Below are 13,288 nucleotides of genomic sequence, written 5' to 3' on the forward strand. Positions count from 1 at the left end.
TGTTATTTCATAGGCATAAAAGGAAATGAATAAAATATCTGTTTACAGGAAGTTATACAGTAGCAGTAAATAATAAACAGGAGGTATATTGTTAAATGTAGCATGTTCAGCTGCATCCCCATGAAGTATAGCATTGATTACTGGTGGATTTGATGACTACTTTGGCCTATGTGTATCAGTGCCTATTTGGGAGCAAACATTTTTGCACATGCAGCAGACAGAATGATCTTCAGAAACCCCTGTATGAGCTGTCCGCTTGCTCCACTGCCAGGGTTTACTATCACGTTTCAGAGACTAGGCAAATGATGGTGAAGATGCTACTGGAGATATCTGCCTGTAAAAGCAGGTGGCTTCATTGAGGCTTTGGCACTAAGAACATTTGATTTTGCTCAAAACAAGTTCAAAGACCGATTTCATGCTGGGGAAGATCCTGTATCAGCCTCTGGAACTGCCTGACAACCCTAATAGCATATCTAAAGAAGTAGGACCAACTGCAATTAGTAGTGATTTAAGCCCAACAAGGGAGCTAAATGCTAGCAAATCAATAAATACATTGCAGAGCCTTAGGAAAGTCATAACAGGATCATTAAATATATGGCTTGTTACTAAACTTCATTTACTTGGCACATCCTGCTTCCTTCTCCAACATACACCATCACTACAGGGAAGGTGAGTTTCAATTAGGACATCTTCTGGTTGTGAGCTATTATGCAAAAGAAAAACCAGTGTAAAAGCATTTGTTTCTCCCCTTCTTTGTAACAGCCAGCCCTAGCAAAAAAAACCTGTTAATTCTGTCAGTGCATAAAAAAAGCTTCAAGGATTTCTGTAACACAAATGTTGTGTAGCAACCATTGTGAAAAGACAGGTGAGGCCTGTTATTCACATATCCATGAAAACTGCATCATGCAATTACAAAAAATCAGGAATCATTTATTCGAAGACCCACTCCTGAAAATGCTAAGGTAGCTGTCAGTGTGCTTACTCCAGCAAGACCAAGTTTTGCCACAGAAACCAGATCTCTGTGATTAATTCTCTCTCCTACCCTAAACCTCATTCATTTATATAACTTCGCCACTTACTTTATCTTTCTTTTTGAAAACAAGTCATGTTTTGTCCTGCAATAAGGTTGAAGTTTTAGTCTCCCACTCAAAAGCAGCATTTTTGTCTCTTCAAATCTACTGCTTTACAACAGAAACACTGATGAACCTAAAACTAATGCTAATTAAGAAAAATGGCAATTTTGTCATTAATTTTACTACAATTACAAATTTTCCGCAAAAGGTCCTGCTCTTGAGTGCAAACATTATGAGACCTCCATGAAATAAATATAAATGTGAAGCATTGTACAAGCATCTTAACAATGAATACTTAACACTTTGTGGTAGTTAAAATGATAATAGAAGCAGATGACATTTCTAAAAATGCATATATAAAACTGATTAAATATTTCTAAACATAAAGTTGTCTATATTTATACATCACATAACAAAAAAAGGGACAGAAATGTTTTGTATTCAAGATCCTTATTAAGCTTTTCCTTTATTAGCACTCCCAAGTGCTAGGGAAATTTATAAAAACATGTACTTAATCCAGTTAAAATACTGTACAAAATGAAGAGGTTATGAATGCTGCCAGATCTCAGATTTATTTTTTTAAAGTTGCCTCTGTAACAAAAGTAGATTTTAATTATAAGAAAAATAGCTTGGAAAGTATTCCAAAAATTATCTTAAGCCCAACAATAAAATGATTAATCTGACAATGAAATCCAGATATATTCTTGCATAAATTTACACAAATACAGGTAACTTATCAAATGGCATTTAACCTACTGTTTGCTTTGAATAGTCAGTGAGTTTAGTAGGATCATATTTAACAGGCTATTCTATTCCCATCTGAAATGTGTGGCAATTTTGAGTAAAATAATGCAGTTCATACTGCTGCAAGGCAAGTCCACCGTTATCTCAATTCATCAAAATACAAGTAACATCAACGAAGGTTAAACTTACTTAGAGCATGAGATCATCACAGTATTCTTACAAAAGTTTATAAACTTTTCTTGGACCAAAACAGATAGTCTTAAAAAACAATTCTTCTTCTACAGATCATACTGTACAAAACCGAAAGCACAACATGATGTAAGTAAGTCTTTGCTGTGATTATATGGTGTAGTGAATTTGGCACTTCAGAGTAATGAAATTTCCAATGGCACAGTTCTTATCTACAGCAGCACATAACCTGCAAACCTTGGGCAAACATCCTGTACAGGAAAATACTCTCTCTGCTGCCAACTCTGACGAAAGGAAGAAAAAAGGGGGGGGGAAAAAAGGACCCCGAAAAAAGTTAGTGCATGTGCACAGCTTTGTCAAGAACATTAAAAAGAAAGGTGAAGGACATCTTTGTACTGCTTTTCTCAGTTCCTGCTGTCAGACAAGTCTGGAGAATTTAACCATAGCCTAGGAAGAAAGAAAAAACAACAAAAAGAACAAATTAACATTCACAACAGATGAATAAATCTATTAAAATATGCTCAAGCTAGCTTTAAGATACTTTAATCAGGGGAAAAAAAGTATTCATTACTGGCTAGTAACCAGCAAGTTTTTTGTTTAAAACATCAATGACAAAACATAAGCACTCCACATGAAGTAAGAGAAGTTGGTACTTGACAGTCCTAATGCATCAGTGCAAACCTGATTCTCAAACTAACAAAGAACTGGAAAGTGACTGACTGTTACTGAGGGAGTTCACATGCCAACACAGAAGAACTCCCAGATTTTAAGCATCTTGACATTTCTTTCTTTTCCCTTTAGCTGTTTTGCAGATTATAAAAAGCACAGCTTACCTCCTACTACATCCTAGCCTGACACCCAACTGTGTGTGGTTGTCTTTACGCTGTGCTGAAAACTTTGGTTAGGCAATACACTGTCAAAGTTAAAATCTAATGTTTCTCCATCCATAAGGTCATTACGGATAATCGACTCCATGTCACAGTCCAACCGTTCAATTGACATGCCATCTAAGTCACTGGGAAGCTTCTCTTGGTGGAGGGAAACAATTCCCACCCTCCCGTAGCCATTGCAACTGTTAACAGGGGCGTACGGATTCATGGCATTCATCTGCATTGGGTGACTCATAGGCACTTGTAACGAAGTCTTCACCGTGGACAGGCGATTCAGCCCTGATGTGTGTGACATGGTGCTCACGCTGTGTGACAAGGCACGGCCATTGACTGCAGGTGCTGGCTGGTTGTGTCCCTGGTGAGGGCGGGCGTTGGGGTTCATCATTTTGCCGTGGGGCGGCTGGCCGCCGTAGTTGGGCACCACCGAGTTGGCGACCATCAGCACGCTCTGGCCCAGCGCCCTGCCACCTGCCTGGGAAACACCAGTGTCCACTGATGCCAAGATATCGTTGTGCGGCGGAGAATCGGAAGTCAGTAACTCCTTCAGAAGTCCCGCAGGACAGCTGTATTGGTTCATCGATCCGTAGCTTGATTTACTGTCTTGGAGAGTCTGCATAGGAATCTGGGACAAAGAGTTCATGCTAGCTTGAGCATAAGTGAATTTCCTGTAGTCAGGATTTGGTGAACCTATACTTGTGGTCGAGGATGCGAACGAGTAACCTGGTGTTTGCTGCATCAGGGTGGCAGATGAAGACTGGGTTGACACAGTCATTGATGTATTAGGTGACAAGAGATTAAGATTATCCAAAAGATTCTCCATGTTCTCAGAATTACTCATCTCTGAAAGGCTCGGTAGAGTAGAAGTCATTTTGGTGGTCGATGATGGGTATACCATGGAGTGCACATCCCCATCTCCAAGGTCATCTTGCTCTGGCAAAATAGGAGAAAGCCTTCCACTAATTGTGCTAGCATTTGAGCTCGTTCTAGGTCGAAATGTACTCCAGTTATCAAAGTCATCGTTGCTGTGAGAGCTGGGACTCGGAGGCCACTTTGAGAACTGCGATCCGGGGCTGTCACCATTTCCCTCTTGACCAGACTGAAGGGATGCTTTTTTCTTGGCAGCTCTGCCTCTGCTTTTGGCAAACTTGCTGTTGTTATCCATGGATGCTGCTCGCCTTCTAGGAGATTTGCCACTCTTCCCTCCTTCAGGATTGAGCATCCACCAGGAACTCTTCCCTGTTCCTTCATTCTGCACTCTGATGAACTTGCTGTGCAGAGACAGGTTGTGACGGATTGAATTCTGAAAAACAGAAAAGCATGTAAGAAATGGAGAAGATATGCATCTTTTATGGCATATTAACATCTGCTTTTGTAAGCATACTCTCATTTTGTTAGAAAACACAGGGGCAATCATTAAATAAGAAAACATGCCAGCCTGGAAACATCTTTTATCTGCTCACTGCTCCGAACTGGCTGAAACAAGCTTACAAAGAGTCACCATGTCAATTTGTCTGTCATCTGTTTCCATCACATCTGACATTATAAAAAGTTAAATAAAACTGCAGGAACTGTTCTGAAATACGAATTCCACATAGAGGAGACAAAATAAGCCAGAAGATCAACACGATGATTGAAGTGAGTTGCCTAATGAGTGAACCTGACTGTATTAGTGGATTTTTAAAAAATTATTATTTTACACAAAGTTCAGGAGCACTAGATCCTGTTGTGTGGTCCTTATAATGGATTCTCATCCTGCACATCCCAAAACCCTACAGACATGTGACACACAAACTGTCACTATTGCCACTGAGCATTAGTGAGGTTTATCTCACTTGTGTTATGAGAAAACAGATATAGAAAATCAATTGAGGATTAAGTTCTAATTTTTGTAAGTAAACATCATGAATGGCCTAAGAAATCATAGAAGATAAAGGAATGTAAAGAACAAAGACAAGCTTGAAATGAAACCCTCAGTCTTAAAATCATCTTCCTCTTTCAAAATCAACATTTTAATACACAAAATTGACTCTTTAAATACTCAAGGGCACCAGATATCTTGCGCCAAGAATGACTAAAGGTACTGGAGCTTTTTTTTTACCTCCTCAGCAATGAGTAATGTTTCATGTTTTGTTCTTAAAAACGGACAAAGAATTTTTTTTAAATTCCAAAATGGAAGGCCACAGGCTGACCTGTTAACAAGAGACTAATCTTTGCATTACCAAGCTGTAAATAAACCTATTTCTGCTCATATAATTTTCTGCTGAGCACATGTAAAAAATATTGTACGAACAGAAAAGTTTTCCTGCATCTTAACACAATTACTAGGCCACAAGTTCTAAGACTGCTGAAACAGGCAGCCATAGATGTTAATAGAAGGGTGAGACAGTACCATGGTCTATGCTAGGACTGCAATTCATGCAGAACAAGGAGGAGAGAACCACAAAACAACACATGAAATAAATGTGTAAAACCAGAAATTAGACCTCAATGGCAAAGAGATCAGTAAATCACTACCTGCCTTCCATTCACAGTAATTTTTAGCAACTAAAGATCTTAAGTAGGCAAGCCAGGCGCAGTCATCTCATGGCTTAAACCAGAGACAAAAGGCTGAAATTCCCTGCAAGAGCCATGATACATTTTGAACCACGGAAAGCCAAACAGACAAAGCAGGACTGGCCATCTGCAGAGCTCAACAGAAGTGGTTACTCTGGGATCAAAGAGGAGACCTTCAGTAGATGAGGGCAGCAAGGAGGTGTTACAGCCCTGCAACACCTTACAAGTGCTACTGACTGGAGACTGTGCCCCCAGAAGTGCAGCTTCACCCCTAACGGGGCACAAGACACTCCCAGAAGATGGCAGAGTATGGACTCAAAGCACTGACTGTCCAACCAGCACAGCACTAAGGCAAACCATGTGCCCAAACTCAGAAGCCTTTCCAATCTCTCCTCCAAAGAACCATCTTTACAAGTCATCCCAGTTAAACAGACACCACCAAAAATTCCCCATCCCTGGCAGTATTCAAGACCAGGCTTGGATGGGGCTTGGAGCCACCTGGTCTAGTGGAAGGTATCCCTGCCCATGGCAGGAGGGATTCAAACAGATGATCTTTAAGGTCTCTTTCAACCCAGAGCATTCTATGACTCTGTGATGGCTCTTATGATTTGAGTGTTTCCTTACTCAATTTCAAAAGGAAGCCATTCTCCTAGAAACTGTAAAGCAGGACTGTATCTCTTCACTTCAGGTAACCTTACAATCAAAACACCATCTTTGATCTAGCAACAGGGTGCTAGGGAAGGCTTCGGAATTTTATTTGCACCAGATGCAGCTAACACATAGGGAGGGTAAGCCTGGAAATCCATCTCTGGACTTGCCCACAGCCCCAGGGGCTGGCCCAGGAGCCTTGTGAGGCCAGCCTGGAGCAGCCCGTTGTTTTCACTCAAGGGCCACAGACTAATCCATGGCTGACACAAGTCCAGCTCCACAAATGTCGCAAGAAAGTTGCTCTGTGCGGCTGTTGATTAAAAAACCTCCTGCGCCAGTTCATTTTTTTTACTGTATTTTGTAAACATACCCGGTTGGCTCAGGATCACTGTTTACTATCAAAATAGCCATATCAAACACACAAAACACTGGTGAGGGAAAACACCGTGATGAGGCTCAGCTCCCTCTTCCCTGCTACACAAGCGTTAAATACTTAAGAAATCACTGCTATTCCTTAGTCATCAAAAATGTTATAATCTGGTATTATTGTACCGAGGACATTTGAGGTCGCTCTTTGAGTAACAGAGCTGTCTCCTAACTCTGCCAGCAATGAAAAAAAAAATTTTCCTAACAGGAAAAGGTTTGCGGCCCAGAGCTTGTTACATAAATTCCTGTTTTTCACGCAGCCAGCAGGACATTAAAGTAGCTATGATTTACTAACTTGGAAAAAGTGTTGAAGAGGTAAATCTTGTGAAAATATGCACTGCTGTTAATGATGTTGTGTCTACAAATCCTTGCCAGATGCAAACATGACCTGATAAAAAAGTATGGTTTCAGCAGTGGATCTTGGCAGCCGGAGGAATGGCGCAGCTGTTAGCGGCTGGGGCGTGCGGCGGCACCGCCAGCTCCAGCACGCTACAGAGATGCCTTCAGCCATGGCCTTCACCTGGACTTCGAAGCAAAGCCTCCCAAAACCTGGCCTCAATGACTCCAAAAGCAACCATCTGCGTTTTGAAGCAGGTCTTCGCACAGTAGCAGTTCGTGCCAGATCGCACTGAGCGTAACTGCACTGGAATTTTATCAAAATCTGGGTCAGGATGGCAGCAGGGCTGCTGCCACCTGTGGAGTGCTTCCTGGGATTGAGTTTTTGCCTCTGAAATAAACTAAACTTACTTCAACATTCAGACCAGGAACTGTGGATATGCTACTTTCTGATTTAAGACTCAAAATATGCCAAACCCAACATCTACGTGCAATGTGAAGAGCACATCCCAGCTAATAAAACTCGTGAAGCCAAGATAATTATTCCTTTGAATCTACATATCATTCAGCTGTACTTCTGACATTTCCAACAGCTCTACCAATATCCAATACTGCATTTAAACCCAAGATATAAATAACAAAACACACAAGTTAAACTTTGACTAATTGCTGAGAAAGATTACATCCCTATCCCAATTGAAGTTGAGCTTTTAAATTATTTTTTTAGTAAATTGGGTTGGTGTTTTATTGAATACCTGAAAGCTCAGTTGCTCTGTTAAACTTGGTAACACTGTACTTACTGAAGTGAGACCATACAGGGACACTTGGTCCTCTTTCTTCCACCCCAGACTTTGGACCACCAAAAGCAGAGGGAAGCAGAGCTCCTCTTTAACCCAATTGCAAACCTCTCCAAGCAGGACCTAGCTGTGGATTTGTGATTATCCACGGAGCTGCAAGACCCCAAATTTGTAAAAGCACCTACAAGTGCTCATGGTCTCTCCCGCCATCATACTTTAATCCATAGGCACAGGCACCACTCCTCCCATCAGAGTGCCATGATAGCCACCAAAAGGGAGAGTGAGGAATGGATGTGACAGTCAATACACTTTACAAAAACAAGTGTATTTGCTATCAAGGTGCATATGCTGAGAGCATTGCAATAAAGCATGCCATGGCATCTGAGGGAGATTCCCAAGCAACTAGTAACAAAGGTAGAATGGAGTTGGCCTCTGGAAGCAGATGTAGTCATAAACTGGGAGGCCATAGGAGCAACACTGTCTCCATAACACACAGGATTTCCATTAACATTAACAGTCTAATGACTGTCCACTAAGTTTTCACTCAGATCACATCCCAGGAGTCCACTACTTTCTACATCTCTTCCAAGGGGGTGGCCTACACAAGGTGCCAGCTTGTTCTACCATCAGCTGTGGTAGCACATCCTGCTACTGACAGATTACAGCAAATTTCTGAGCCAGCCCCAGTTCCTTGTGGTGACAACACCAAAGTAAAAGTTTTGCAGCAGAGAAGTAAAGACCCCATGTCTTACAGAAGACATTCAACCTTTCCCTCTAGGTCTTTGTATAGGCACTCTACAGCAGGTCCACATGTTCGCATCATCCTCCTCTTGCAGCCTCAGAGGCAAGCACCACTCTAAAAAGAAGTCTAATCTAAGAAGAAGATTAACACTCCTAGGAGAGTGTGCAGAGGCCAGGAAGTTCTCCAGCACACTTGCTCACAGTTCATTCAGCATTAACAACTGGACAGCAGCAGCAGGGGCTATCCATGGCAAGTGGCACCATGTGGCATCTATCCAAGGCTAAGTTAGATCATGCCTGGCAAAAACAGGCAGGTTTGCCTGCAATAGCTACACAGCCTGCACCCGTTTTGCTGTGGTTTCCAACCATGCTGCCAAGTTTACGGGGCTTGGATGAAGAGGCCGAGGAGGAAATAAAACATTGGTAACTCCAGACCTACCAGAATTTCCTTTGGTACAACAGTCTGGTGTAAGGCAATCCTGTTTGTCTTACCTAATAAGTATAAAATACAAAAGGTTCAGATGCCTATGCTGCACATGTAGGTTGGATTTGCCTCAGACTAGACAGCCATAAGCACCTGGTCTACTGACAGCACACATTTCTCTCTCAAAACGTTTCCTGATACCACAGTGTTCACCAACACAACCACACTGTCGTGTCAGAGGCCTCAAACACTAATTAAACACCTAATTTTGCCACCCAGTTGGTGGTATTTTTTTATTGCAGCTCAGAAACCTTCTCTGTTGTTCAGTAAAAGTATGGACACAAAGCATGTCACTTAGCCTCAGGTCAAAGAGTCATATTTAGAAGATGCTGGAAACTTGCCACCTGCAGCTGCATGAAGGTGGAAGGGCAGGATTTCCTCCCAAACAGGTCATGCTTTTTTGGGCCCTTTGTTTTTGGGGAGGTGCTTTTGTTTGACTTCATTTTTTCTCCTGCACTGTTAAACAGTTAAAAAGTATCAGCTGAAAAAAGTGAAGAAATACTTCTCTCTTCCTAGGGGAACCTTGCACTGTTTCTCTGTGCTTTCCGTGACAGGTGGTGGCATAGTGAGAGTCTTTCCCAGACCACCACCTCCAAACATGGAGACGCTTCCATAAACTGTTCCATGTGGTAAGATTTCAGCAATGCATCCCTTTTTCCATGCATGAATATACAAGAACAGGATTGAGTGTGTATTATTGCTGTATGGTTGCTATACACGAATCCTGAATGCAGAAAGGCTTCCTGTGGCCATATGTGAGTGGCATTAAACTAAGTCCTGTACATTCTGCATTCAAGTTCACAGATTTATACTACCCTGTGATTCCTTCTCACAGCTGTCAAAGACTAGAAAACCTTGAACACTGAAGGTACTTGGCCATCCTCCAAGTTGCATCCTGCTGCCACAAGGGACTGGAGGAGATTTCTCAACCACTGGACTTTTCTGCATCATGGTACCATGTAGGAAGAGAAAAAATGCATACTCAGCTTCAGACATTGATGTTTAAGACTTGGCTGTGCATGCCTACATGTCAGAGAGGGCAACTCTGTTGACATGTATTTGAGTATTTCCCAGTTGCTATTCCCTATATCCTCTTCCCCATCCTAGGTAGACTCCTTGAAAGCACTTTTCTGTAATGGCAGTTTGGACGTTTATAATGAGATGATAACACAGGCTACTCTCCCTACACAGGCATTTAGGAAGAATGAAAGTAAAAACCATAAACAAGGTTCACAGTATGTCAAGTGCTGCACAAAGGGCAAGAGCACACCTGGATACTGTTCCACATATGATGACTCCAACCAAAACTTTTAATCACTCTTACATTTTCTGTACCTCCAAGAGAAAGACAGGGCCACAGATAGGTTAACCATCACCTACTTCAGTGTCAATACAGTTTATTTCTGTGAGCACAATACACACATGATGCATCATCAACACAGTGTACACCAAATATATAGGTATTTCCTAGGATTTCAAAGCCAAGGAAACTATGTGACACTGGCTAGGAAAAATAAGGGACAAAAGTGCACATGAAAACTACGAGATTTTTCAATAAAGTTTGTTGAATGAACCTTCATCCCTCTGGTAAAATCATCTGGGGAACCAAGACAGCCAACAGGTTTGTCTAAAATCTAACCATTTTCAAAGGTGAAAGAAAGACAACAGTAAGAAGGCACTATAGCGTAATTAAAAACATTAAAAAAAATTTAAAAAAGATAAAAAAGAAGAAGACAAATAGCCATCAGGATAAATAATGGCTTCATTTATTAACTTTCTTTATCACAGCATTAAAAGTTGTGAAGTGTAGAAAAAAAGAGAAGAAATAAGTATCAGATAAAAATTTCAAAGATAGCAGGGAATAACTAATTTTGGTGATCCAGACAAATTCTAATACTGCCTCTACAAAATTGATGCTGCAAGCTTTCTATTCCAACAGATGGAAAACAAATGTTTGACAAATATAAGGGTTCCATATTTGTAAATAAACATTTCTGTTTTCCACAGATATGAAACATATAGGCGTACGCACATATACAGCTCATGATGAGAAGCGAGTTCAGTGACACAGGAGGCCAGCAAGGAGACCTCACTGAAGAGGAATGTTTCAAAGTCAGGATGCCCTTCAAACTAGGACTCTCAGACCTCTGGCCTTCACAAGCAGCCTGTGCAATTATGTCAGTAACACAAAACCAGCAAAGCAGGAGGACTGGTGAATAACCTGAGTGACCAGGCGCTATCAGAGAAAAGCTGCAAAAGGATTCAATTAATAAAACATCAGAGGTCAGGGAAATAATCAGTCTATTAAACCAGTCCCATAAAATATTGCCACTGCACATACAAAAGCCTGCATCTTTTGCTCAGGAAAGGTGAGGGAACACCTGCATTATGCCAACACCAGACTGAATGAAAAACAGTGCAGCCGAGGTGAGCACCACACACCACTGCTAAGGTGTGCCCATCCAAGGGCTTAAAAGCATTGGAATCATCTGTAGTCCATCAAGCCCTGAGGAAGGCTGCTGTGATTTGTGGTGGGCAGACAGTTATTTTACAATTATTCACTGTGGGCTCTAATGCAGTGACCAGGAATGTGACTCTGCAGGGACACAGGCAGGACACAGCCATAACGGTCTGAGGAAAAGCTGTCCTCAAATGCAGAGCAAAAGCAGGTTATTGCTAGGAAAACATGAATCACAATTATAGGCAAAGTTCATCAAACTGAAAAAAAAAAATTAAGTAATAAAGTACCAGTCCATCCATACAATGCCAGAATGACTAATAGCTCAAAATTTTATTCTGCAGCTATAGTAAAGAGACTAAGTGGTGTTTATTAGTTTTTTCAGCCAGTGGGAATAATTATGATCAGTAGGACAAAAAAAATGTTAATCACTCGTTTCCTGTTTAACAGACAGCCTGCTTCACCTCTGCCACTCTCCACTGTTACACCCAATTCATCACAAAGACTACAGCACTGTTTATAGAAATCTTTCCCCCAGCTCTTTTTCTTTCTAAAACTAAGCTGCCTTTCATTGACATTCTTTAGCTCTAATGAAGAGGTATAAACATGTATACATGCTAAATATATCAATGCTAGTTAGATTAGCAGATCATCTTAAAAGGAACACTGGAAATAATTTCTTACCAATTAGGAGCAATAAGGTCAGAAGTAGGCCAAGGTCTTAAGTGAAAATTACAGAGGTGAAAACACACTGTAGTAGTAAATACAGTTAATTTTTTGCATTGGCCTTGAGTGCACATAGAGAACTTCCAAGAACAAAACCAAAATAAAAAACCTCAGATATGATTACCCAAAAAAGTTTTAACTGGTTAAGTGAAACAACTGTAAAGGTCCCTGCCTGAGAAGCCACATGAGTTTTGCCGACTAAAATCCCTGCATAATGCCCAAAGCACATCTCTGCCACTTGTCTAGGTAAAGGCACAAGCAAACCTAGACCTGTATGTTTGGTTTCAGCTGGATACCTTGCTAGGGAGCCAAAGATCTCAGTTCTCATGAATTATGACTATTAGCTTCCACAAAACCACTGATAACCTAAAGGGCTGGAATGATTGTCAGGACCTGATGGATTTACAAGCAATGTGTTGCCCACAACAGTTGAAAATGAATTAAAACTGAGGCAGGTAAAGCAAAGCAGGATGGACTGGAGACACGGGCCAAGTTCACAACACTTGCCCCATCCACTGTGCTGCCCAAGGGCTAGCCATGCCTGCAGAGGGCTATTTGTATTTCTTACTTTGAGAAGCAACATAGCAAAGGGGATGTACAGATCCAACAGTATAAAAAGTTCTGTTGACTGAGCCTTCGCATTGAACATAAAAGAAGTAAATGTATCTCCTTATTACACTTGTATGAGCATAGCAGAGGCAGTCTTTTCATTTAGCAAGCAAAGTACTACAGGACTCACACTCTGTGGTCATGGATGTCACTGAATACGAGTTTTTCAGAAACAAAGAGTCAATGAAAGCAGCAAGCTTCCTCTGCAGCAGGGTTAGCTGTGCCCCACAGGAAATCCTTGGCTTGAGGAAGCTGCAAGGCTTGTGAAAAGAAGGGCAAAGCCTTTTATTTACAGGCTGAACAGTATCTTAGGCTACATCTCACTATGCATTTGATCTTTATTTTGACTACAGCAAGTGCAAGGATATACTAGCAAAGTTTTAGTATAACCTCCAAAACTACAAAAAGAAAACTAAAAGTTAAGTGGAATTTTTTGTTTGGCTCAGACCATCTTTAGAAACTATTTAGTGCATCTAATGGTTAAGATGCTGAAGATTTCTTATTTATAAGAGGACAGTGCCACCTTAAAAATAACAACCATCCCATCAATTTCACCTAGTATTGTAAATATCTGATGTTAATGTAGCAAACAAGAGAAACTGAGGAAAGAAGAA

The 13,288-nt window shown here is 41.1% G+C and overlaps 1 protein-coding gene across 1 annotated transcript in view; it reads right to left on the bottom strand.

Annotated features, from left to right (window-relative positions):
• Positions 1-1,626: 1,626 nt before the first annotated feature.
• Positions 1,627-13,288, bottom strand: part of FOXO1 (forkhead box O1) — a 57,936-nt gene continuing 46,274 nt past the window's right edge. The window contains exons 2-3 of the mRNA XM_014868878.2: positions 2,840-4,196; positions 1,627-2,453 (exon numbers count right to left, since the gene is read on the bottom strand). Coding sequence (XP_014724364.1) covers positions 2,853-4,196 — 1,344 coding nt within the window. The 3' untranslated portion in view covers positions 1,627-2,453; positions 2,840-2,852. The remainder of the gene's footprint in view (positions 2,454-2,839; positions 4,197-13,288) is intronic.

This window comes from Sturnus vulgaris, chromosome 2, assembly GCF_052056855.1.
Source record: "Sturnus vulgaris isolate bStuVul1 chromosome 2, bStuVul1.hap1, whole genome shotgun sequence".
NCBI lineage: Eukaryota > Metazoa > Chordata > Aves > Passeriformes > Sturnidae > Sturnus > Sturnus vulgaris.